Source organism: Nannospalax galili, unplaced genomic scaffold (genome assembly GCF_000622305.1).
Source record: "Nannospalax galili isolate Female #2095 unplaced genomic scaffold, S.galili_v1.0 scaffold76, whole genome shotgun sequence".
Taxonomy (NCBI): Eukaryota; Metazoa; Chordata; class Mammalia; order Rodentia; family Spalacidae; genus Nannospalax; species Nannospalax galili.
In genome coordinates, this window is record NW_008339767.1 from 3,397,304 (window position 1) to 3,425,153 (window position 27,850).

Genomic DNA, 27,850 nt, shown 5'->3' on the forward strand with positions numbered 1-27,850 from the left:
AGATTCCCCTGGAACTGGAGTTAAGAACGGTTCATAACTGCCATGTGGGTGCTGAGAATCGAACCTGGGTCGTCTGCAAGAGCAGTCAATGCTCTTAACTGCTGAGCCATCTCTCCAGTTCCTTATTTTTAAAATTTCTAATAAATAAGAATAGGTAAGAAGTAGGCATTTGAGAAATTAGAAGTGATCAAAGGCAATGTTTCCCAGGTACAGGTAAGTGGGCCCCTATGTTACCTTGAATGAATGGAATTCGCAGAACATTCATGTTCTCATTTGAAAAGTATTTTTTTAGGGGCCTTTTCTCCTTTCTTGGAAGAAATCAGAAAGCTTTTCATCGATTTTATTTTCCCTAAAAATACTTTTTTTTCCAGTGCTGTGGATCAAATCCAGGACTTTGTGCATGGTAGGAAAGCCTCAAATACTGAGCTAGAAATCTAGTTCTTTTCACTGATTTTAAAACAAGATGATGCGTCTGGAGAGATGGCTCAGTGGTTAAGAGCACTGGCTGCTCTTGCAGAAGACCTGGGTATGTTTCCCAGAACCCACATGGCAGCTAACAACCATCTGTAATTCCAGTTCCAAGGGATTCGACGCTTTCTTCTCTCCTCCATGGGCACTGCATGACACGGGTTACTCTTACATATATGCAGGCCTAACACTCATACACATAAAATTTCTTTTTCAGTAAAACAAGATGACAACTAAGAAGGGGAGGTAAAGCAGGGATGTTGGGAAAGCTGCAAAGCAGCTGTATTTTGGGTGTCGGAGCCAGTCTTGTACTGAGCTGCTCATGGAATATGCACTGGAGTGAGCAAGTCACAGTCTGTCAAAGGCTCTTTGACACCTTAAAAGAACATGAGTACAGGGAAAAGCATCACAGCTCAGAGCATCTAGCATATGGGCCAAGTCCCGCCATGAAGTTTTATATCGATTTGCCTGGTTCCTATGCAAACATGGGAACATTTGTATGTTCAAAAGATGGTAATTCCCAGTTCATGAGCCCATGTGCTGGAATCCTCTCAGCAGCTCTAGAGTCATTTCCCAGTTTTCTGGTCTTGCTTCACTTGGTCAGGGCAGAGCACTTGTGGTCTGCCTCTTCCTTGGCTTGGAAGCTTATCTTGGGTGGCAGCTACACAGCCAAGCCTTGCAGCCGTGTAGCCGGAAAAATACTCATTCCTCGGAAAAGTGTAAGCCAGCCAGGGGTGGAGCCCACTGCGGAGAGTTAGCGGCAGAGTGTTAGTGCAGCTGTGAGACTGGAAAGGGGAAAAGGAAGTGAGTAGCCCTCAAGGCGAATGGCAGAGGCCGCTAATGGAGACTGTGGACAGGGCTGGAATGATGCCTCTCTTTGTAAGCCCTCCCTCCCCATCATATAAACCATGCGAAACTCAAGATAAAAATGTGTTATGTGGTTTGTCCACCCGCAACAGGAGCATGAGACCCTGAGAGAGTAAGGGTGGGTCAAACAGAGAGCGGGAATGGGAAAATTTATTGGGACAAGGCCTCTCCACAGACAAGCTCTTTCTCAGTCCTCTGTCCCCTGCCCTAGTCTTTGTGATACTGCTGGCTTCTGAACTATACTATCCCTCGCTGGTTCATTGCAGTACCCATGTAAATGTTCCTTTATATGAATCACTTGGGGTGAATTCCATTTCTTGCCAGGACTGTTACTAACTTAACCTACAAGGTTTTATATTTATTCTAATCATTACATACTTATATGTATTTAGTATAACTGTGATTTTTTTTCTTTTTTCTTTTGTGTGTATATGTGTGTGCCTATTTGAGTGTGTGTGTGTGTGTATGTGGGGGGAGTGCACATGCATATGTGTGTGCATGCGTGATGAGGCCAGAGGACAATCTTGGGGGTGTCTTTTCTCAGATACCATGCACCTTGTTTTTTGAGATGGGTCTGTCACTGACCTAGAGCTTACTTCATTAGGTTAGGCTGATTGGGCTGTAGGCCCCAGGGATCCATCCCCATGTCTCTGCCTTCCTAGTACTGGGATTACAAGTGTGTGTTATCACACCTGGTTTTTTTTTTTTTAATTTTGTTATTTTTATTTTATGTGTATGCATGTATTGCCTGCATGTAGGTAAGTGCACCTGTGTTGTGCAATGCCCACAGAGGTTAGAAGAAGCTGTCGGATCCCCTGGGACTGGAGTTGCGGACAGTTGTTAGCTGCCATGTGGGTGCTGGGATTTGAACCTGGGTCTTCTGTAAGAACAACCAGTGTTCTTACCCGCTGAGCCATCTCTCCAGCCCCAACACACACCTATTTTTTTATGTGGGTCTGGGGAACAAACTTGGGACCTCATGCTTGCACAGCAGACACTTTATAGACTAAACTATTTAAATTGTTGTTGTTGTTTTGGAGGCAGAGATCTGCCTGCTTCTGCCTCCTTAGTACTGGAAATAAAGGTGCACAGCACCACGTTCAGCTGATCATTTATTTCTAAGTATACAGCATTTTCAATCATAAAACAGAAGTAAATATTTACATGTTGATCTTCTGAGCAAGATAAGGATTTTTCAGTATAGCTGTGCTTAAACCCTGGTGGATTTGTTAAAATACAGATCATAGGCTCCACTCCAGACAGTCAGTCTTTTTCACTGGCAACTCCAGGTCATCCTTAAGCATTTTGAGACACCAAAATCAGGCAGAGGGATTATGTACTCATCCAATTTTTGTGTACAAGCCTTCAGGCTACAGACAGAAACATTAGGAAGGCTCTTGAGCATGGCTTCTTCTTTTTTTTTTTTTTTTTTTTTAAACCAAAGGTGTATTATTGAGGATTGGCAGAGAATGTAATCACAAATTTACTACTTCTAAATTTATTCTTAGAATTTATCAGGAGCAAATTACTCATCTTTTTTCTTTTAAAATAGCAAATGAAGGGCGGGAGTGGTGGCACATCCCTGTAGTCCTAGTACTTGGGAGGCAGAGGCAGGCAGATCTCTGTGAGTTCAATGTCAGCCTGGTCTACATAGTGAGTTCCAGGTCAGCTGGGGCTACAGGGAGACCCTGTTTCAAAAAGAAAAAAACAAACAAACAAACAAACAAAAAAACCCCAAATAAATGTACAAACAACATTACAAGGCAGAATAATACAAGTACACAGTAAAAAAAAAATATATACTAATGGAAGGTGATTAGGGAGAGGAAGTAGTCTGTATTGTGGTGGGTGTTAGGAGCTGGTACTCACAGAGATCGGAGGCTAAGCAACTGCTGGAAAGTGCCAACTTTAATTTCATAGATTTCATTGTGTCGCAGGTCACTAAAATGAAAGAGTTCCAAAGACTGATTTCAGAGTTAGTGGTTTCAAAGATGACTGACAGACTTCAGAGAACTTTTTATACTGGGATAGCCTCTCCTTAATCAAAGGAGAACAGAAAGTGTGACTATCCATTAAGAGTCTGGTTTGTATTTAAATAAGAACACTGGAATTTTTTACATTCAAGTAAGTATTGCCTTTCTTTCAAAGCAGTTGGTTTCCTGAAGAGAATATATAACAATGTTCCAAACACATCATTGTCATTCAGAATGCTTCAGGAAGAGTAGGGGATGTAGCTCAGCTGGTAGAATGCTTGGTTAGCATTCAGGAAACCCTGGGTTCTATCCCCAGCACATTCTAAACAAGTTTGGTAGTGTATGCCTGTAATCCTAGCTCTCAAGAAATGGAGGAAAGAGGATCATAAGTTCAAGGTCATCCTTGACTACAAGGTCAGTGTCAGATACATGACATCTTGTCTCACAAAACAAAGCATCAGGGGCTGGGGAGGTGGCTCTGCCTTAAAAGTACTTGCCACAGAAGCCCGACTTGAATTTGAGCTCTCTGATCCCAAAAGTAAAGGTGGAGAGAAAGAACTGATTCCATGAAATTGTCCTCTAATTTCTACATGCACTCTATGGCTCCCTCATGCCTTTACTTACACAGGCACTTCACACACACACACACACACACACACACACACACACACACACACCAGAACAAAACAAAACAACAAAAAACCAAACCCAAATAACAATACAAAGAAATACAAAGCATTTCAAAAGTGCTTTGGCTCTGGTTCCTCAGCCTTACATTTGTTGAAGGTCTTCAAAATCCTTACATTAAAAAAGAGTTTATTTTTAGTTGTGTGTGCACATATCTGTGTGTGGGTGTATGTGTGTGAATGCTAGTGCTGTGTGCTGGATAGCTTTAGTGTCAACTTGACACACCTGGGTTGAGGGAGCCTCAATTGGGGAATTTCCTCTATTGGACTGGCCTGTGGCCATGTCTGAGGGGTATCTTCTTGATGAGTGATGTGGGAGGGCCCAGCCCACTGTGGGTGGTGCAACCCCTGGGCAGATGGGCCTGTGTTGCATAAGAAAACAGGCTGAGCAGGAGCCAAGAGAGCAAGCCTGTAAGCAGCGTTCCTCCATGGCCTGTGCTCTAGCTCCTGCCTCCAGGTTCCTTCCTTGAGTTCCTACCTTGGGCTCCCTGATGAACTGCGACCTGGGAGATGTAAGACAAATAAACCCTTTCCTCCCCAAGTTGGTACTGGTCAGAGTGTTTTGTCACAGCAATGAAGAACAAACTAAGACATGCTGGAAAGGTCAGAAGAGCTGGATCCCTTGGAGCTAGTCACATCTGGTTGTGAGCTGCTGTACGTGTGTACTGGGAACTGAACTCTTGTTCTCTGCAAGAGCAGTCCTTGCTCTTAATCACTGAACCATTTCTTGAGCCCCTAAACCCTTTTCATTTAAAAAAATGAATTTGCTTTATTATTTCTTTCTTAACTACTCAAAAGGGAAAAACTAAGTATGAAATGATAGATTGTTGGTATTGTTTTGATGGACATGGAAGTGTGACTGTAAAATAATATGGCTAATGTTTTGTGGGAGAAATAGTTTTAAAAGAGGATCTCCAAAGGGCTTCATGCCTGACTAGTGTCTGTGACACCTCAAATACAACAGTCAGACACCTGTGAAGATGACTATGGTGAAATAAGCAGACCAACAAATCTAAGTTCCTCTACACTCAAAAACACCACTTATCAGATGTGTAAGTTTGGTTGTATTTGTAAATGAAGAGAAACTGAGCTCAGTGTGGTGTCACATGCCTGTAATCCTAGTACTCAGGAGGTGTGTGTCAGGGGAGGGAGTTCAAAGCCAGCCTTGACTACACAGTGAGTTTGAGGTCAGCTTGGGCTACATGAGACCTTCTCTGAGAAGATAAAAAGAAAAGAAAAGAAATAAAATATTCCAAAGCTTGGACTAACCCAGATCCCTATTACACTGATTTAGGAAAAACAAATAGACAGACAAAACAGATATGTACCAACTGCTCTACTGATCTAGCAATACAATGGATGATAAAATAATACCATTTCCCAGCTCTCTTCACCGTCACACCTTGTGTGTGTCGGAAGGAAAAGTGCCAATATCTATCAGTGAACCGCTGGGTAGTACAACCAATGAATCTGAAAAGTTCGAGTTTTGCCTCATGTTTTTTTTGCTGGGTGACTTAGAGGTTCTTACAAACGTACATTTTCTGAAGCTTCTGGCAGCCTGAGAAGCTGGGTAAGTCTTCTAGCAGGTTATATGACAAATCTCTGAAAAACAAAATGGTGCAAAAAAAAAAAAAAAAGAAAGAAAAAGAGAAAGTATGTTACACATTAGTTGTAAGGAAACACATCTTCCTCTCCTTTTCCCTTCAGATGTTATGTCCCCCAAAGGCCGAGTCTGGACAGTTCCACAGCCCTGACATGGAGCAGGTAGACACAGGCACTATTAGATTAAGCAACAGATTAAAATGTTTATTGAAATGTAACTGTTATACTTCTTTAATTGATTTAAATAATTTACTTAATGAATTTATGTTTTGTTAGTGATCTACAATGTTCTAGTTATTATCTTACTGAAATGCGTACAGGTTAAATTAAATAATTGTGTCCTGTCTCTAAATGCTGCCGTATCTCTACAGCTAACAGAAATCATTGGTGGTTCTTTCAAATCAACTTAAAAACAAAACCCAACCATTCAAAACAGCACTAACTTTGAAATCAATCACTTATGAGAGAGGAAATCTAAGAGAGTCTTCAGCCAAAACTCAACAAATTACAAAATAGCAAAAACATCTGGACATAGTTACACTATAATATAGCTAATCTAAAACAAGACATGGTAATTTGCAGAAAGTTTAAAAAAAAAACCCTGGTAGATAAAGTAACATAGATATACAAAAAAAACTTGTCTCATGTTTTAACAGTTATCAGTTAATCAACTAACACATTTTCATGCCCGATTCTAATCCTTAAAAAAACCACTAAACAACTGAAAAAAATCCATATTATTTTGTAAGAGGTTTTTCAATTATTTTATTCTTATAATTGATCAATTTATCTTGCATTTACTGAATAAATGAATGAGTTTCATAAAGGAAGAGAGATCAATTACTGCGTATAAACAATTCAAATGAAACTGTCTGCAAATACAAATTTGTAGTTTATACTAGAGGTTTGAAAGATTACCTCTTCCCCCAAACAAACAGAACTAAATTCACCAAAGCAAGCAAGCAAGCAAGCAAACATACACATAGAAACCTTTCTGTATCTATACAAAAATATACCTGCTTGACAAATAACGACTATTAAAATGAACACATATATTATCAAAGATGCTAATGTTTTTGTTCATTTCTTCATGCTGCACAGAGAGCCTATCCTTTCTTACGTTTATCTTGTGTAGCCTAGGCAGGTCTTGAACTTGGGATCCTCTTACCTCAGCCTCCCCAGTAGCTGGAATTACTTGCTGAACCCTCAAGCCTGGCTTCTCATCATAAAGCCTTCAATAAGGACATAGTATTGCATTTTGCTTGCCATTTATTTAAGGATTTTCATAGTTAACATAGATCAAGTATTTCTTATATAAAGGCAGCATGTTTATAGCTTTAAAGTCATCTCATTTAATTCTGTGGCCACCTTATGAGAGAGACATGATGAATAGCCTCATATAGTATGAAATGACTTATTAAGATTATCAGTTAATAAGTGGGGAAACCACACATAGCTTAAATAGTGGACCAGGTAATTTCCACAAAGGTGATGCAAGATTGGGGCACTTAACTCATGCACAGTGAAATTTCCTCATGGAAAGAGGGTAGCTCTCAGACCTATACTTTCAAAACATAAAGATCCTGTAGTAGAGATCAAGGTCCTAAGTTCTAGTCTCAAAGTCAACTGATTCTACTTGCTTAAAACACTGGCCCAAGCACTGATTGATATTTTTCTTGGTTTTCTTCTTAGACACCTGCTTTGCGTATTGTGCAGGGATGTCATGAAGAATAAATGAACATTATAGATAGAACCTTGAAAATGGTAAGATTTGATCATTACCATATTTGTATTCACACAAATCTTTCAAGTTAGAACAAGAAAACAGTATCATTTTCTTTGTTTGTTTTCTTATTTGTTTGCTTGAGACAGACTCTCATTATGTAGCACAAATTGTCCTGGAACTCTCTGATGCTGACCTCTAATTTGTGATCCTTCTGCCTCTGTCTCCTCAGTGCTAGGATTACAGGCAGGTGCTACCATGGTTGGCTTAAGAAATAATATGGTGAGGCTGGGAAGATTGCTCAGTTGATAAAGTGATTGCTATATAAAGGTGGACAGGAGTTACTGGGATTTGCTGGCCATCTGTTCTGTTCACTGAGAGGGATTTTGTCTTAAAACAATAAGATGGAGGGGCTGGCAACTCTCTCAGCAGGGAAACGTGCTGCCCCTGGAATCCACCTGATAGAAAGACTGGTTCTCACAAACTATCCACTGACCTACTCACACACAGGCATGCATGCATGGACACACATGTGCACACACAGAAATAATAAATAAATATTTAAAAAGTAAAAATATAATGTAGGGAACAATTGAGGAAGACAGCTAATGTTGACCTCCATGTGCATGTGTATGCACATATACACAAGCATATACCTCACAACTAAAAGAAATAATATTTTGAAGAAAGAGTAATAAACTATGAAAAACTGACTGAAACTTTATGATGCTCTAGATGTTGTTCTAAGGGATTGTCATGTCATTATTTAATCCTTATAATGATCCTCTGAAGGAAGTGGCTCCTCCATTTTGTAGATTGAAAAACTGAGCCAGAAGGGACAAGGTGTTGAAGACACCAAGCTGCCCTCTAAGGTGCTTAGAGCTGAACCAGAAAACCAGATCCTGGAACTCTTGTTCCTAATTGGTTTGCTAGCTGGCCTCCATTGACTCATGTAGTTCTGGACCTAGCCTATGCAGCACAGCAGAGACAGATGCAGTTTATACCCAGGACCCCCATGCATCAGCTACAGTATATGAAACCCTAGTCATGGCATTGAGCCATGGCAACCATGAGAATCATTAAGTAGAAGACAGTTTTATGTATTCTCTACTAGTTTTTTTCAAGAAATGGGGATAGCTGTACATATTCTGGGTGTGGTAAGCAGAATTCTAAGATGCCCTCGGTCCCCAGTTTCTACCACCTGTTGTACACACACTTTCACCCAGTTTTTAAAAACATATTGTTTACAGATTGGAGAGATGGCTCAGTGGTTAAGAGCACTGGCTGCTCTTGTAGAGGACCCAGATTCGGTTCCCAACACCCACATGGTGGCTGATAGCCATCTGTAACTCCAGTTCCAGGGAATCTGACGCCTTCTTCTGGTCTCTGCAGGCATTGCATGACATGCATGCACTTACATACATGCAGGCAAAACATTCATAAACAAACAAACAAACCCCTGACTGTTTAAAACTCTGCTGCTTGGCTGGGGAGATGTTGTCAGTGAAGTGGAGATGCTGCCACTTGCTATGCAAGCATGAAGACATGAGTTTGAGTTCCCAGAACCACATGAAGCTGGACATGGTATAGCATGGGAGGCAGAAACAGATAGTCTGCTGTATGCAGTGGTGAACAACAAAAGATCCTACCTCAAAAAGATGGAAGGTAAGAACCTTAACCAAGATTGTCATCTGACCTTCTGGAGACCTGTAAGGAAAGAACTTTCTCCCCTTTACAGGACTATTGAGATACAGTCTACCATTTTATTCCTAAATGGAAGTTGCCTGTTTATACAACATGATTGCCTTACTGATACGCACAGCACTCGGAGATTAGGTAACTGATCACAGACAGTTTGAGGAAGGGATGAGATTTTTGCTCCAGTTAAAGTCCTGTTAAAACACAAGCCAGACATAATTTTCATGAACACATCACACAGTGACATATTTTGATTCTGATATGAATGCTGAACCAGTTCAAAAGTTAATGCATGTTCTGGAGAAAGTCAAGAGTCTACTCAAGTACTTACAGACTCTCCAGGTTGGCAGTTCCAGTCAAGTCAGGAAATTCAGTTATTTGTGAGGCACCATTCAAAGTCCTAGAAGGAGAAATATGTAAGTATTTTTTGGAGAAGATTCTAGAAAGAGCTCATTTTTTCCCAAAAGTACTTCAAGCCACAACATTCATTTGATCTTTGCAGCAATACAACAAGTTGGGTAGTGGTGGTGATGTTTAAGAGAAATAAACACTTACAGTGTTCTTAGTTCCGGTAAATGCTGAAAAGCAGATATTCCAACAAATTGAATGGGGTTCTCATAGAAATGTCTGGAAAAGATCCAAACACCAATATGTTAACATAAAGCTTGAATGATAATCAAATATGTGTTTCAATGAATACATTAACTGTTTTTCTGTAAGTTTGATTATACTGATCATGTAGCATTCTGGATTACTTGGTTCTAAGTAAACCTCAAAAGTTATTCATTCACATTATGAGATGTTACATCTATCTATCATCATCTATCTATCTATCTATCTATCTATCTATCTATCTATCTATCTATCTATCTATCTATCTATCTATCTATCTATCTATCTATCTATCTATCTATCTATCTATCTATCAATCACCTATCTATCTATCATCTACCTATCTATCATCTATCTCTCTATAAATCATCTATCTATCATCTATCATCTGTGTGTGTGCATGCACACATGTATGCATGTATGTATGTATGTATGTTTGTAGGTATGAGCATGCCATGGTACATGTGTGAAGTTCAGAGGATAACTTTTGGGAGTGAATTCTTTCCTCCTACCATGTTGTCCTGGGCATTGAACTTAGGTTGTCAGGCTTGGTGACAAGTGCCTTAACTTGGCTCTCTGGCTTACATTATAGGATTTTTTTTGGTAAGAAACCCATACTATATAAGATTTAAGGCTGAGTGTGATGCCACACACATTTAGTCCCAGCACTCAGGAGGCAAAGGTAAGTGGATCTCTGTGAAATTGAGACCAGTCTGGTCTCCATAGTGAGTTCTGGCCAGCTGGGGCTACAGTGAGACACTGTTTCAAAAAGACAAAATAAAATAATCTATCTATCTATCTATCTATCTATCTATCTATCTATCTATCTATCTATCTATCTCCAATCTATCTATCCATCCATTAATCCATCCATCCATCATCCATCTATCTATCTATCTATCTATCTATCTATCTATCTATCTTATTCTATGTCTACTGAAGGCTCTATCTCTTGGTTGAATATTACCATAATACCCACAAAGAATTCTTCATATTATTGAGAAAAAAAATGATATGATCTGGGGTTTATCTACTAAAAAATTTTCTTAAATTAATGTGAGACATTATTAGTAAAATTAAAGAGTATTTTATTTTACATATTTTTCAATGTAATTGAAATGTATTCTGAAGTGCTTCACCAATGGAGTCCCACATAGATTTCTTAGTTGAGGCATCCGGATAGTTCACTCAAATCCAACAAATCCTTATCCATGTCTGTTGTGCACAAAATATGAGGCAGGCATTGCAGAGATTTAAATGCTCATTAAGGAAGCTGTCACTGGAAAATATTCCAAATGCTGAGCATTGAAGAGGAATGATAAAACATTCCTGCCTAAACAAGCTTGGGATTAGTTGGGATACAAGTAACACAACCACCTCCTATCCGACAAAGCAAGCGATCCACGCAGCAACTTTGATCTATGGTGATCTATTTTTTTCATTCTCAAGTGAGGAAACTGAGGCCCAGACACCTAGGAAAGCTTATTACCTTCCAGAACCTCAATTTTACAATTTGCTAAACTAAGATAATAATACTTGGGCTCAGGGTTTGTCTAGCAAGTGGAAAAGCTAATGCAAGTGTAGCATCTCACACAGCACCTGGCACAGTTGCTGCCTAGCACACCTAAGTGCTTTTCTATCTCATCCTCTGCTCTCTTTATTTTGCCTTGGGATTAGAGAAGCATTCAAAGAGCTACTACTGGGGAGGGGAGCTCTGGGTTGGATATGATCAAGATAATGGCATATATACATGAAATTTTCAAAGAATAAATGAAAAATATTTTTAAAGAGTTACGACTGGCTGGGTGGTGGTGCATGCCTTTAATCTCAGCACTGGGGAGGCACAGGCAGGTAGATCTCTATGAGTTCAAGGCCAACCTGGTCTATATAGCAAGTTCCAGGCTAACTGGGGCTACAGGGAGACCCTGCTTCAAAAAGGCTCCCCCCCGCCAGAAAAGAGCAACAACTGGAACATAGGCCTTATGGCTTAAAATGGAGTTTTCCTCATAATATCACCTTTTCCTGACTATACTACATGCTTGTTTATATGCATAAAATTAAGCTCATATACATGTATAAATATGTGTTCACTGGGAAGGTATGAATATTTGTGCTTTCATGTATAAGGTGGAAATATCTCCAGTACAGATAAAGAAGCTGGAGGGTTATCTGGAGGGAGTTTTCTTGCTTATTAGGGAGCGATTTAAAAAATTCATGAAATAGTATATTTGAAAAAGATCTGAAAGGCCGAATTTCCATCAACTTAGAAATGCGATGGGATCATTGGAACAAAATAAATAATAAATTTGAAAAAGCTTCATTGTAAGAATAGAGCTCTGGGGAGCTAGTTGGGAAGGTTGGCTGTGGAAGGCTGAGAATATCAGGGTAAGGCTTTGTTTTCTATTTAATGTAAATGGGAAATCCTGGATGTCTGTTTTACAGCAACACAGTGACAAAAAGGATGCTGTGTTTCAAGCATCCCTGATGCCATTGGAGACAGGGAGATCACCCTCATCTGTACTGGTAAAAATTGAGAAGTAATGACTAGTAGAGAGGCTGGTCCATCGGGTTGGGGACTGCAGAGTAGAGATGATGGCTGGGTCACCAGCAGACAGAGGTCAGAAAGCAAAGCAGAGAGAAGCTCTGATGCCCATGGGGCTGCTAGTCCTCCTCACGGTGCATGAGCATGCCAAAAGAGTGGCTACAAACCAGTCTAGGGCTGCAAAGAAAGTGTGGCAGAGCCAATGCAGTTCATTTATCTCTTAATATGTAAATGCTCTCTAATGAGAACTAATGTCTATTTGCCAATAGACTTCAAAGCCCTTAGTTTGCCCAAATATTGCCAGGACACTTCAGAGATGATGAATGGGTTTGTTTGTATATATATATATATATTAGCTTTTTAGATTTCCTAGTTGTTAGTGCTAATTGGGACTCCAGCATATTTGTACAAATGCCACATATTCAGAAAGCTTCTGTACCAGGTTGGCACCGAAGGAACATCTGCCAAGAAGCTCCCCAGGGTCATGTTCAACAGTTGTCTTTACTCTCCTCTATAATATATCTGAGATCCCTCACAAATCACCCCAGGCTAATACTATTTCCCAAACCTGCCTTGGACAGGTGTCTGGTAAGTAAATGTCAACCCAATACTTAACATACTTTCATTTTCTTACATGTTAGTATATCATAAATATTCTGTCTGTGTGAAGTGTAAAACCTAAAATTAGTTATACTTTGTGACTATAAATTTATTTTATTATTTTGTGATACATAAGTCAGCATGTAATTCTTTCTAGAATATATGAACCTTTCTAGAATTACTTTCTAGTTTTGTTTAAATGTGACTCAGTGCTTGGGCTTTTGGTGAATAGACAGAGAGTATAAAACAGCCTTACTTCCACCCAACTCCCACCCCCAGCAATTTAAGCTAAGGTCTATTTGCTCCTAAAAAAAAATGAGTATTTTATATCATTTCGATGTTTAGTTGAACTCTGGCAAAATATCCTGATGTATACATGTCTGTACAGGTTATTATATTGACTGAGACAAAACTCAGGCCAATGCATAACATTCATTGCATTGTATGTAAATGTGCAATATATGCTAAATGTCAGGAAGGACAAGTCAAAAAAGGACTATGGCCACTTACATTGCAATAAGAGAAGGGTTGCCTATAAATGCTTTCTCAGGTATTGACCTGATATTGTTGCTGTGAAATCCTCTAGAAAGAGAAAAAAAATTATAGAAAGTCATGTGTGGAGTAAAATTATTTAATAGCTCTCCTTGCCCTACCATGGTAATAATGGGCACCTTTAGAAACCAGAATACAGGTAATTCTTCTCTGTATTGTGGAACTTATGTGCCCTCATGTACTGTTGAGGAAACAAAGTAATCCCATGCTGTCATCTTCTAAGAGGAAGCCAGGCTCTGCCAATCATAACTCTGCTTTATGGAAACTTAGGATATTGTTATAGAAGGAAAACCCTTCTATTACTATCCGGTAGAGCATGGCTGTATAACAGCCTAAGGAGTGGGAACTATCTTTGGAGAGAGGATTGAGATCACTCCTCCAGACCTTTTCTGAAGTTCAGAGAAGGGGAAATTGACTTAAACTGAAGTAGACAGTTAAGTAATCTCCGTATGAGGACAAAATTTCGCTCAGTGGCCTGTGATAACAAATTGATTCTCCTCTATAGGGGCAAATGTCTGAATGGCAGAGGCACAGAGGCAAGGATCTTTGGGTTTCCTTGGGCCTGTGGCTGTATAAAGTGCATGGTAGTCTTAGGGCTGCTGGACCCTTACAATAAAGACTGCCCCGCCGAGACCCATGTGAGATTTTCTGAGGTAGAACTTATCTGAGGTAGAACCCATGGAGGATTTTTTTTTTTTTTTGGTCTTTTTGAGACAGTGAGTTCCTGGAACTCACTATGTAGACGTCTGGCCTTGAACTCACAGAGATCCGCCTGCCTCTGCCTCCCAAGTGCTGGGATTAAAGGCGTGCGCCACCACACCTGGCTCCTGAAGGCTTTTTAAAAAATAAACAAATTCCCCATTTCATCTTCTTTGTCTATGGAAATAGGTTCCAGGTTTATTTTCTTTTAAAATGTTAGGACATTACTTACTTAGGCTATTCATCTTTCTAGGTATAGAGAAAAGTCCATTAAATTTATCATCTAAGAGACAATATATAAACTCAGTGGCTGAAAGTTAATTTATCTTTAATCAAATTGCATTTAAAACATTAAACAAGATTCACACAACATGTAAGGAATAATACATACAATAAACCTGTGTAGAGTATCTATCACTGTATGTGGAACATATAAGTCTATTCAATGTTTTACATTTATACAACTTAGAAATTTCTGGACACATAGAAATGTTCATCAAGTACCTTCTATTATAGTTATACTACAAATATACAAAGAATATGATGTTACTGGAATACATATGGTTTAGAAAAAATGAATAGAATATGGGTTAGGTAAATGTAAAATATATGTTTCTTCATACAAATATGAGAGATTTAAATAAAAAATCTAATAGTTGCTTGTTATATAAATCAATTAAAATATATTTCAAGTGCATTCAATCATTATATAAAGTTTATGCAAAGTCATTATGCATTATGTAAAGTTTATGCAAGCCATTATGCATTATAATCACACCAATTTTAAAATAAAGTCAAGAGTAAAGTTCTTTCATTAAACTTATCTTAAATACTTACAGTTCTTTAAGGTTGGAGAGTGTCCTGATTGCAGTGGGGAATTCATCCAGGTTGTTATAATTTAAATCTCTGAAAATGAGTAAAGAATATTTTCAGTATTTGTTTCTTTATTTTTTTGGGGGGTCTTTTTTGAGACAGGGTCTCCCTGTAGCCTCAGCTGGCCTGGAACTTACTATGTAGACCAGGCTGGTCTTGAACTCAGAGATCTTCCTGCCTCTGCCTCCCAAGTGCTGGGATTAAAGGTGTGCGCCACCACACCTGGCTCAGTATTTCATTTTAAACTCCCATCTGTTCTATTTACAAGATAACTTAAAATGCTGTTCCAATGGACCCACGTCATTGATGGAAGTTCTTTTCCTTCTTTTTATGGAGAGGCTTTCTTGGCTTGCTTCCCACTAATATTCTTTTTAAACATTTATTTTATCTATTAGAGAGTGTGTGCATGTGCGTATGCATGTGCGTGTGTGTATGTGTGTGTGTGTGTGTGTGTGTGTGTGTGTGTGTGTGTGTGTGCAGTTCGGAAGACAATTTTTGAGAGCTGGTTTTCTCCTTCCACTGGTGGGTTCCAGGGATTGAACTCAGGTCGTCAGTCTTGAGCAGCATGTGCTTTTAACCACTGAGCCATCTCGCTGCCCTTGACTACTAATATTCTGAAAGCATGTACATTAAAATAGTCATATGTCAATGAATAGAATTTAGAGCCAAAGTTCAATGGGGTCATTTAAAACAAGAAGGGACCTGCAGCAGCTTTAACTTCTAAGGAGGAGTGATGCTTGTTGGGTGGGTCCTGACTACTTCTGATGGACTTATTGATTCAGACCTGGTTCACCAAATTGCTGGCTGGTGTTTGCCCTCTTTGGTCCTGGGACACACCTCCTCCTTTTTTTCCTCCTTCCCGTCTTGGAGAAAGGACATCTGGAGAATTGCTTTGTTCTTGACTCCTGTGGGGAGCTTGTGTCTCACCTAGCCTGAAGTCAGGACAAGACATGCTTTTGGAGAGGCATAAGTGAAACACGGTTGTTTTAGCAAGGATATGTGGTCTAGGGTTTCCCCAGAGTCACAAATAATGATTCAAATCAGAAATCTGATGTTTTCCTTGGTCTGTGAGGCAAAGTTCTCTGTTATTCCTCATGCACAGAGATGGAAGGGCCAGAGAATCTCAAACCATGAATCTCTCTATCTGTTGTGACACAAATGGCTTTTCAATTCCATTACTCAGTATTTTATGGGCTTACTCCACCTCATGCCTCCATCTTTTTATGAAAATATATTTGCCTTCTGGTCTCTGGGAACAGCAGATTTCCCAGATGACGCAGAAAACCCTTTTGGTAAGGCAATCAGATGTGGTTAGATCCTCCTCAGTAGAGAAGTATTGCTATTTAATTTTAAGAGAAAGATAATTTGACTGAGTTAGACATGAATCGAGATTCCTACTTGTCTGGCACAAACCATCCTTAAGCTATTCTGCAGGCAGGAAATGCATGTCTTTTGTGGACATAAATTCTTCCTGTTTGTAAATCTCTCCAGGTGCCCCGTTTTGATTAAATGAGGATTGGACCTTTATAAATTACTTGGATTTCTAGTGAAGGAAAGAAAGAGGTTGGGACTAACCAATTTACTGATCCTCTGTAGCCCTAGGCAAGGTGAGGCAGACAATAAGATTCATAGACTTTGTTTAGAAATGTTTTACTTTGTGATATTCATAGGTATTTTTGTGTAAATCTGGTTCCTCACCCAGGATTTGGGACAAAGGAAAACCATTTATTGAAATACCCACTAAAGTCAATCTTGTTTTCTTTTTTTTTTTTTTGTAGTATTATTTTATTGAAAAGGATAAGAAAGAGATTCTCATAAAGATTCCAAACCAATCTTGTATAGATAAGAGAGAAGTTCTAATTTGTTTTCTTGGAGTTGATGAGAACCATGCCATCAAGGTCCTTCCTGCCTGAGTTCCTCTTTGATACTCTAGGGAAATGAAGTGACAAGTCACTCTGGAAGGGAAGCTGATTTCTCATCTCTTAAGACCTGGGGTGGCGGGCTAGAGAGATGGTTCAGGTATTAAGAGCAATGGCTGCTCTTACAAAGAGCGTCACCCATATGACAACTAATAACCAACTGTGATTCCAGTTCTAGGGGATCTGATGCTCTCTTCTGACCTCTGAAGACACTGCACCCATGAGTGCTCTTACATACATGCAGGCAAAACACTCACAAACATAAAATAAAAATAAATAAATAAAAATTAAAAAAAGAGAAGACCTAGGACAGATGGTCTCTTAAGGATTCAGACCTGGTTAGAAGCCAAATTGCTAAACTCTATATGTAAATGATCAATGTGCTCTAAGGTCCTAGAAAATTTGATTTCCTTTTTTTTCTTTCTTTCATTTACTTATTTTTTATGTGTATGAATGTTTTGCTTGCACATATGTGAGCGTACCTGTGTGTGCAATGCGCACAGGAGCCAGAAAAAGGTGTCAGATTATTAGAGTATCAATAAGCCCCATAAATTTAACTGGTCCAGACGATAAAAAATGTCTAGTCTGTTGGAAGGCCCACTTTTCAAGTCTCATTGGTCAGTTACCTTGTGATAGAGCCACTTCCAGGAAGGCAGTTTCACTTTAAGTTATGCTAAATAGATGGGTAGAATACCTGTTGTGTTAATGAGGTAGCAGATATTTCTTGCCTGGAACTAGCTCAGATCCTCTCAGAACTTCCAGACCAACCACAGTCATGTAGGTCTCCATAAGTCTGTCTGCTTTCCAAAATGTAATTTCTCCTTTTCTTCATGCCTTTCTTGCTAAACATGCTTTCTTTAAGGCTTTGGACTGCCCCTAGCATCTTGTATTTCTTCACTTGTTCTCCAAAGCTTCCTTCTCTGAGCCATGTGGCTGCGAGTCAGCCTCATGTCTGACCTCCATGCAGGCTCTAAACCTGCATGGCTCCATGGCTTTCATTCCTTCTTCCCACTATTCACTCCCTCAGGGCAGCTGCCAAGATTACCAGCTCACTTGCCCTGAGGATTTTTCTTTAAGATTCTAATAAAATTTTAAAAGCTTCCATTTGGGTCCATTCTTAAATTCTTTTATGAATGAGACTAAGAACCCTCTAGGGGACCCACTTTCTCCCTGTTTCAAGATCCTCCTGGAACAGGAATTATATAAGGTTGCTGGCCACCATGTGAGCGCTGGGAACTGAACCAGGTCCTCTGCAAAAACAGCCAGTGCTCTTAATAGTTGGGCCATCTCTCCAGCCCCTAGACTTGGTTTTTGTCATCTCCTTCTGCAGTCCTGATCAGCTAGCATGGGAGATTTAGTGGCCCTGGGTAGTTCATTGTATTTCAGTATTAGTCATGTGGGAATGGGTGTGGGGATATGTCTGCAACTACCTTCTCCTTCTTTACACTCAGACCCTTTGTTGCCTGTCATCCCCCCCTTATTACACCTCACCCACTCAGCAAGTCTTTACTACCAGAAGTCTGGGGCTCTGCTGTAACCTGTGAGAACCTCTGCCTTGGCTCTGGGATCTAGGATATAGTCAGCTGACTGGACTCATTTTTAATCATAGGTATTTTTGTTGTTATTTGTTTGTTGATATGGGAGCCCCAATATGTTGACCCAGGCTGATCTCAAACTCTCTAGGCTCAAGTGATCCCCTGCCTCAGCCTTCCAAATATCTGGGACCACAGGCACACACCCTTGTGCCTATTTTGACCCATTATTTTCTTAGTGAGACAGGGTCTCCCTGTAGCCCTAGCTGGCCTGGAACTCGCTATGTAGACCAGGCTGGCCTCGAACTCACAGTGATCTGCCTGCCTCTGTGCTGGGATCAAAGGCGTGCGGCTTGACCTATTTTTGAAAGTAGATCTGGAGATAAACATGGATTTCAAAATCAGACTAGGGAAAGAAACAAATTCAAATTATGCTACAGATTTGATATGTAACACTGGTGAAAGAGCTCATCAGAGCCCAAGCCAGGATAGTGATAGGACAGGATTTACTGCTGTATAGGATATTTGTAAAAATTCTTCCGACAACGTGTACCAGTGATCATTCCTGTACTCATTAAATGGAAACCATTGTTACTTTTTAGTCCTTTGACTCCCTTCAGCATGACCTCTCCCTCATTCCTCCTGAAGTGCCTGCTGATATCAGATAACTGCCCTGCATCCTCTCATTCTTTAGGGAGGACCCAACTCACTCCCAATTCATGAATAGTGTGCCTGACAATATAGAATTGACTTTGCTGGAGAATACACATTCCTAAGCAAACAGTCACTGCTTAGTAGAGAACATCTTATTTAACTTTAATTGTTCTAACTAATACATCACTCTCATGAGATTAAAATAAAATCTCAGTTTTACTGTTTAGCTCTGTCAGTGTGTGTGTGTGTGTGTGTGTGTGTGTGTGTGTGTGTATAAGATTAAAAACCTCTGTAAACATCTGCTTAAAACTTAGGCAATTAACCAAACCAAACAGCAAGTTTGACTTTAAGACTGTTTTGATTCCTCCAGAATATTCATGAAAACACCAAGTAAAGGGAAACAAATAAAAGGTCAACTCACAGAGTCTCAAGGCTGTGGAGCCCATCAAAGCATTTCTTTCCCAGGGAGTGGATTCTGTTGTTGTGGAGATGCCTGCAGGAGAGCATCACAGACAGTCAAGAAGGCACACTGCACAGAGCAAATTTAGGAACAGCATTTTAATAGCTTAAATCCAAAGAAAGTTAGAGGATACACTCATAAGAAAGAAGCTTTTTAAAAAAGCCTATATGCCACCTTCACTTACGATGATTCTACACTGTAGAGTAGGACAATCAGAGCTCACCATCTGGGTGTGTGATAGCAGGGAATGTGTGGCACAATGAGCAGCACATTCATAGAAGCAAATTTGGGGTTTTCAGTGTCATTTCTTTTTTATTTTATTTATTATTTCTTATTTTATATGTATGAGTATATTGCCTGTATGTGTGTCAGTGCACCCATACAATGGGTGAGGATTGCAGTGCCTGAGGAAATCAGAAGGGAGTGTTGGATCCCCTGGAACTGGAGCAGCCATGTGGGTGCTGGGAATCAAACCTGGGTCCTCTGCAAGAGTAGCCGGTGCTCTTAACCACTAAGCCATCTCACAGTCCCTCAAAGTAATTTATAATATGGCTTACTCAGCATGGCTTGGGGATCTAGAATGCTCAGTGGAGATCATCGACCCATGGGGGAATGGAGGGAATGTCACAGGTGAACTAAGCACCTTTTCTCTTAACCTGAAGGCTTATAAAGGCCACAGGCCATTAGGAAAGGATTTCATCTTCAGGGAATAGTGACCAGATTTTTTTGGCTGCCCAAGATTGGTTATCTTGACACAGTACTAATGTGTATAATTATCATCTTTGGCTCAATTGATAAGTCATGTAGGTCAGAGCTAATGAGAACAGCTGTGTACACATCTGAATGCTAGACCAACTCCCAAAGAGATTTGGGAAAATAGGTTTAAGGGAGACAGGATTAAATCCATGCCCTCTAGTGGAAGAAAGAAAAAAATTAAAGGCCAAAGCCTGCTTTTTCGGTTTCGGCAGCGTCATCTTTACAAGAGAAATTCAGTTTCTGTATTTGCTAATATCCTCAAATTTCTTTTCCTCTCAGACTAAGGCCTTTGTTCTAATGAATAAATTTTGGTTTCAGGTGACATTGATTCAGGGTATTTTATATGCAACAGACGAGAGAGGGATAGAGGGAAACAAAAAAGATGGGCGAGCCCCCTCAGAGGAGTGCGTGTGCAAGGGAAAGAAGGCAGATAATCTACTGCAGCAATAAAGTGGGTGAAGGCAGTAGAAGGTCAGTGGGCAGGCACGGAGCAAAGGGTAAAACACAGCAGAAGACGCCTCCCTCAAAGTTCTTGAGTGTTAAGATTTGGATCATGAATGTCTACCAGAGGCACATACGCTCAAGGCTTGGCTGCCAGACTGTGGTGCCATCAGAAAGTGGTGTGATCTGTGAGAGGGGGCGGGGGGGGGGCTGATGGAAGGATGTTAGGTGTTGGGGCCTTGTCCTTGAAGGGGATATTGGGATCCCAGTGTTCCTGTCTCTGTCTTTACTTCCTAGGTGCTGTGAGGTGAGCAGCTCTTGTTCACAGTGCACTACCTGTCATGATGCTCTGCCTTACTCTAGGTCCAAAAGCAATGGGACCAACAACCATGGACTGAAGTTGCTGAAGTTTTGAGCTCAAATGATCCTTTCTTCCCATTATAGATGACCTTCTTTTTTTCTCTCTATAACCTGGGCAGCTTGGCCTGTGAAGCCTTGGTTGGCCTCAAACTCACAGCAATCCTCTTGCCTCTGCCTTCTAAGTGCTGGGATTACAGGCATGAGCCACCATGCCCGCCTGTCAAGTATTTTATCATAGGGATGGAAAGATGGCTAATACACTAAACAAGTAGATCTTACAGTCATTTAAGTAGCAACTTCATTGCAACAGCAGCATTAGATCATAAATGCTGGGTTGCACGTGGGGACACAACACTTTACCGTTAAAAAACACTGATTAATTTCCAAACTATTACTTAAGAACAATTTTGACTTACTAAAATAATGAGATCTGAGTGGAGCATGGGTGGTGCATACCTGTAATCCCAGAGCTTGGGAGGTGGAGGCAGGAGGAACAGGGCTTCAAGGTCATCCTTGACTATACAGCAAGTTCAAGGCTAGCCTACATGAGACCTTGTCTCAAAAAAACCAAACCAGACCTTAAAGGGCTAAAAGCTGTCGAAACGCATAGTTTGCTGCCAAGGGTGGGTTCTCCCTTCTCTTTCTTTCCTTCCCTCTCTTCCTCTTTTTCAGCAGTACTTTGGGCTCAAACACAGGTACTGATGCATGCTGAGCGCGTGTAAGCGCTCTGCCACTGAACTGTACTCCGAGCTTAGGAATGATTTCCTTTCTCTTTCTTTGGGTCCTAAAAGTGCTTAATAAGGCTGTGGGTGTGGCTCAGTGATAAAGTATGAATCTAGCTAACATTTCTGATGCCTGGGTTTCATCTCTAGGACTGCAAAACAAAACAAAACAAAAACCCCTTATTCGTTATTACTAATATATTATTAAGTAATAAAAGCATCTTCCAATTTTACTTGAACTATCAATTCTTAAAAAAATAAAGCATTTTTATTAACTTTTGTTGCTGCACAGTGTGGTAATTTCTTATACAGTAAAGAATGGATTCCACTAAGGCAGAGGTCATATTTTATCTTTGAATGCCCAGCAAAGCTTGCCATTTATCAGGTGCTTGATAAATGTTGTTTAAGTCATTCACACAATTAGAACATTTATAAGCCATTTTGGAGAGGGGCCCAGGGGGTTTTCTTTCTTTAAAATGCATCCATTCATGTTTTGAGGTCCAGCATTTTAAGGCCAAGATCTCTGAGAGAATTTAGAAACTGCTAAAAAGAGAGAGCAAAATCAGTACAACTTACAGAACTACCAAGCTGGAGAGGTTTCCAAAGGCATAGTCTGGTATGTGATGTATTTTGTTCAGGGCCAAGGTCATGGCTTGCAATGCAGATAAACTTCTGAAAGCCTGGACAGGGATTTCTGTCAGAGCGTTGTCATCCAGCCACAGGTGCCTTAGGGAGTGCAGGCCACTGAAACAGCTGGGTGGCACGTAGCTGATGTGGTTGGCATCCAGACGCCTAGAAGAAAGCGAGCCAGAATGAAAAAGAGAGAAAAGCCCAGGCAGAATGAAGACTTTGCAGGAAGACCTTCCTTGTGCTTGTTAGCCACAGTGAAATAGCCTGGGGAGCTCTGGGTCCCAGACAGCGGGGAACATTTTCCTTTTCTGATCAGCTCTCTCCACCCATGAGTAGAACCACTGCATCAGACCCTTGGCTGTAAAAACGCCATGTGCTGTAATTCTCTTCCAGGCTTGTGGGTAATAGGCTTTCATGCATGGAAGTGGTCTCCCTGAGTTGCAGCTGGATGGTATTTTAGCTCTGCATTCTGACACCAGCAGACAGATTTCCTCTCACCTTTTTTCCACCCCAAGCCAAATGAATGCCTTTGCATTCCTGGATTGTTTGGAACACACAAAACATAGTGATCTACTGGTTTGTTCCTGAGCTCTAGGAAAAGATTGCTTCAGTATTTGAAAAAGCCAGTAATTTTGAAAGGCTGTGAGATATGCCTCTGGGAGGGATGAGGCAAGTGCTGAAGAGCTTAAAAACTGCCGGCTGTCTTGCTTAGCTTAACCGTTTGCTTGGGCAGATGTTTGTTTTCCTGACATTTTAAACGAATAGTAAAATTAACAACTTTGCAGCTCTTGTTTCCTTTTTCCACATTCTATTTTTTTTCTTTCTTTTTTAAATGTAAAACTAGGTCTGGTTAATGAGCTGTTACAGCTTCCGAGCCAGCAGAGGGAGTGCAATACATTTACTTTATTGCCATTTAACATAAACAGTAGCTGTAATTAAAGTGCCTTAACATTTTTCATGCAAATGACAGAATTGAGGCAGTTTGAAATTTTCTATGAGGTACACGAACATGGAACCATAACCACTCAGTTATGCTTCTGACAGTCCTCACTCTAGTTTTTTTTTTTTTTTTTTTTTTAAAAAAAAACAGGTTTGTTTGTATTTTCAAAACTAGGATTAAAAAAAAAAAATAAAACACCCTGAAGAGTTGCATTTTATGCAGCTCATGTATTACGAAGGATTAGAAAATCATGAGAAAATTCTGAAAAAGGTTTCGGAAGCATTTAAGACTAAACAGATGCAGGAAGTGCATGAGGATCACAAAAATAATCTGCGACCCAAATTTAAATGGTTTAGAATGTAGAGAGCCCTCTGCGGTACAGGCTAACTTCTCTGGAAAGCGGCTTCCCCACTTTTGGTCACATACATCATTTTGGTCAACTCCTGGTTCCTACTTCTATCTAGTGGATGAGCACAAGTGGCACCTTACAGGTCTTGGGACAAGCTTTGGAACAAATATTAAGAGTTGGGTCTCATTGTCTGTACACACATTTCCAAGAGATCAGCCATGATGGTTGGAGCAGAAACACAGTTTTCCTAACATGGCCGGGGTCTGTCAACAAAGGATCTGGAAATGCTTAGGAAAATTTTATCACCATCACCATCTCATCTCCCTTTCTCCAGCAACTCTGCCTATGCTAGAGTGTAGACCAACCTGCACAGTCTCATCCAGCATGAGGAGGTAATTGGTTTTGTTTGACTAGAAGCAAAGCACATATGTAAACTTGGCTTAACTACTGCCTTAACTATTCCTTAACTGCATCTGGACGGGCTTGTGAGTTTCAATTGTCTCATCATCCCTAGTTGCTCAAGAACTAACCCAAGTGGCTCCTAAAGCCTTGAAAGTGACAAGCCTTAAAGTTCATTGCAATGTTGGGGTACATTCATAGGAAAGGTTCTTTGAGTGTGGAGTCATGGGCCTTTCTTCTTTGATGTTTTAAGTTGATACCAACGTGAAGTGGCTCTGGAATCGTTCCCTATGTGAACAGATCCTTCAGGAATCACTTTTTTTTTTTTTCCTCAGAAAAAAGATAAAATCTGGAGCCGGAGAGATGGCTCAACAGTTAAGAGCATTGGCTGCTCTTGCAGAGGACCCGGGTTTGGTTCCCAGCACCCACATAGTGGCTAACGACCTACTGCAACTTCAGTTCCAGAAGATCCAACACCCTTTTCTGACCTCCATGGACACTGCACAACAGAGGCACACTTACACGCATGCAGGCAATACACTCATACACATGAAATAAAAATACTAAAATAAAATATTAAAAAAATCTGTTCATACTGTTATATAAATTTTATCTGAAATGAGTAAGTCAGAATAATTATTCAATGCCCTAACACTCTAAATACTAATTAATATTCCCAGACCTATTAGTCCTTGCATAGACTTTAGGTGTCCCAAGCAGAGCACTAAACTGTCTTTTTATGCAACAGTTTCATCATTTATATAAGAAGCTCCCACTAGATAAGAGAATGTCATGGGGGAGTGGGGTGAATATGTTCAAAGTACATTCTATGCATGTATGAAAATGTCACAATGAAGCCCATTACTTTTTACAATGTAATATAACTAATAAAAATGTACAAAAAATGAAACTCCCCCAAACAATACATGTAGTGTTTCAAAGTCAGTGTCTTCCTGGCATCTGGGTAGTTTCAGCCTAATTCAGACAGAAATTTATTATATACACATAAAGGCATTATCTGATTCAATTTTCTCTTCCCTACTTTATTAAAGTATAATTGACAAATAAAAGTTGTATGGATTCATGGTGTGTACTATGATGTTCTGCTATATGTATATAATAGAAAGTGATTAAATCAAATGAATGAACATACCCATTATTTTCCATACTTATCATTTCTGTGTGTGGTGAGCACATTTAGGTCATAATGTCTTAGCAATTTTCAAGTGTACATTACTATTAGTTATAGTCACCATTTTGTACAAAAGATTTCCATAACTTATTCATACTGAGAGTTGCTGCCTTTTAATCAGATCTTTCCATTCCTCCCACCAACTCTCAGGCCCCCTGGCAACTAACCATTCTGCTCTCTTCCTTGATATCTGCTTTAATTTTAAACTTCCCAAGGCTAAACTGGAGTATGGAATTAAATATCCACTCACTTTACAGGTGGTTCCAGCCAACAAAAGGATCATATTGTGCCAATCTGGTCTTTTCAGGAAAGTGGACATTCTCTATTTATATGCTTGGAAAATGCAACATTTAAGTCATGAAGAGTAAGATAAATATCACTATAGAGTACAAGAAAAACCTCTTTTGGGACTGGAGAGACAGCTCAGTGGTTAAGAACACTTGCTGTGTGATCATGAGGACTGGTTTTCAGATCCCACCTCCACATAACAAGCTGGGCATCCCTCAAAGGCCTGGCCTGGACCAACTCCAGTTCCAAGGGATCCAACATCCTCTTCTGGCCCTCTCCTTGTGCACACAGAGGCACACAAACATGCACAAACTCATGCACATATACTTATGCAAACACACACATAAATAAAGCTTACAAAAACCATACGTATAAAAATATGGTTCTGGGCTGGAGGCATAGAGTGGCCATTAAAGGTTAAGGCTAACAACCAAAATGATAAAATATGGTTCTATTATATACTTATTAGGAGCAACAAAAATGCCTATACTGTGCATTGTACAGTTCCACCTTTGAAATGTTTCGTTGTTTTTCGATTTCATATAAGTCACAAAGCAGGTAATGTTTAACATGGCTTACTGTCTATGTATTAGTGCTGAGATTTCCAAATGGAAGTCCCAGGTCAAGTCATGATTGTAGCTGTGGGGCAATGGATAAGTCCACAGACCACACCTTTAACATCTGTCAAATGGGGAATAATTTCTCTCATAGGGCTTTTCTTTATGATTAGAGAAAACAGCAAAACAGGACTTTGTAAATATAAAGCACTTTAACAATGTTAAATTATTATTATTTAAGCAGGTTAAAAATTTGAATATTTGTATTTTGACCATTAAGAAAAAAAAAGAGGTTAACCCAAGTTTTGTTTAGGCAAAAATCAACTGAAATGAATGCTAGATTGCCAGTAAATTTCAGTCCTGAGACATGCAGGCTGCTTCTCATTTCTCATAGCAGAAATAACTAAGAGGTTGCAACTATACTTAATAGAAGTCATTCTTATTTAGTTTTTAGTTTTTGGTCTTTTTGAAACAGGGTCTCCCCTGTAGTCCCAGCTGGCCTAGAATTCACTATGTAGACCAGGCTGGCCTTGAACTCACAGAGATCTGCCTGCCTCTGCCTCCCAAGTGCCGGGATTACAGGCGTGCGCCACCACGTGCAGCATTGAAGTCATTCTTATTTTTCAGTCTTCTAAAAATACTTATTTAGTGTGTGTGTGTGTGTGTGTGTGTGTGTGTGTGTGTGTGGTGGGGGGAGGTGAGCATGTGTTACACTGTACATATGGAAGTCAACTTACAGGAATATGCTTTCTCCTTATATCCTGTGGGTTCTAGGGATAGAGCTCAGGTTATTAGGCTTGACAGCAAGTGCCTTTACTCACTGAATAATCTTGTGGGCCCCTATTTTTCAGTCTTTAGTATTACTGTTATATGTATGTACCTCCATGTCTATATGTATAAGTATACACACAGACACACAACTGAGTAGTATTTAAAATTTTTTTTTAATTTATTATTTTTATTTTATGTGTATGCGTGTATTGGCTGCATGTAGGTAAGTGCGCTCGTGTCATGCAGTGCCCATGGAGGTCAGAAGAGGCTGTCGGATCCCCTGGGACTGGAGTTATGGACAGTTGTCAGCTTCCATGTGGGTGCTGGGATTCAAACCCGGATCTTCTGCAAGAACCAACCAGTGTTCTTAACTGCTAAGCCATCTCTCCAGCCCCAATTGAACAGTATTTTGATGTATTATGGACTATAACATCTTCAATCCAGAAGTATAAGGCAAGTGGTGATGTGGGAAAGAGGACGCTACATTCTTAGAGAAATTTCTAGCAATGATCTTGATGTTGATACATCCATCAAAATGTGACAGAGGTAGCAGAGAACCCATATGCAGTTATACATAGCAAAACAAATGTGAAAAGCAGGAGGGACTGGTCTTGCTTTCAATCCAGTTAAATAAAGCCTCTTCTTTATGATCTTGAAATGCAATCTGAAAGGGGACCACTACATGGGAAATTGCCCCTATTTTATGCTCCTTATCATTTGTAATGAAACTGAAGATTTTATCCCATTTCTTTTAAAAGTAAAAATAAATTGTGTGTGTGTGTGTGTGTGTGTGTGTGTGTGTGTGTGTTCCACATGCATGTGGGTTCCCTCAGAGGTGAGAAGGGGGAGTCAGATCCTTTGGAGCTGAACTTATACATGGTTGTGAGTTGCCTGACATGGGGCCTAGAACTTGAGACCTCTGCAAGAGCAGCAAGTGTTCTTAACTGCTGAGCCATTTCTCCAGCATCCCTTTCCCCTTTCCCCA

At 40.0% G+C, this 27,850-nt stretch overlaps 1 protein-coding gene across 2 annotated transcripts in view; it reads right to left on the reverse strand.

Moving 5' to 3' along the window:
• The window catches only part of Lgr5 (leucine rich repeat containing G protein-coupled receptor 5), a 146,999-nt gene that overhangs the window by 9,262 nt on the left and 109,887 nt on the right, over positions 1 to 27,850 (reverse strand). The window contains exons 5-13 of one of the 2 annotated variants that reach the window (XM_017798551.1): positions 22,316 to 22,531; positions 19,422 to 19,493; positions 14,860 to 14,928; positions 13,282 to 13,353; positions 9,573 to 9,644; positions 9,349 to 9,417; positions 9,140 to 9,211; positions 5,531 to 5,596; positions 3,205 to 3,276 (exon numbers count right to left, since the gene is read on the reverse strand). In XM_017798551.1, coding sequence (XP_017654040.1) covers positions 3,205 to 3,276; positions 5,531 to 5,596; positions 9,140 to 9,211; positions 9,349 to 9,417; positions 9,573 to 9,644; positions 13,282 to 13,353; positions 14,860 to 14,928; positions 19,422 to 19,493; positions 22,316 to 22,531 — 780 coding nt within the window. The remainder of the gene's footprint in view (positions 1 to 3,204; positions 3,277 to 5,530; positions 5,597 to 9,139; positions 9,212 to 9,348; positions 9,418 to 9,572; positions 9,645 to 13,281; positions 13,354 to 14,859; positions 14,929 to 19,421; positions 19,494 to 22,315; positions 22,532 to 27,850) is intronic. The other variant, XM_017798552.1, reaches the window with a different exon arrangement.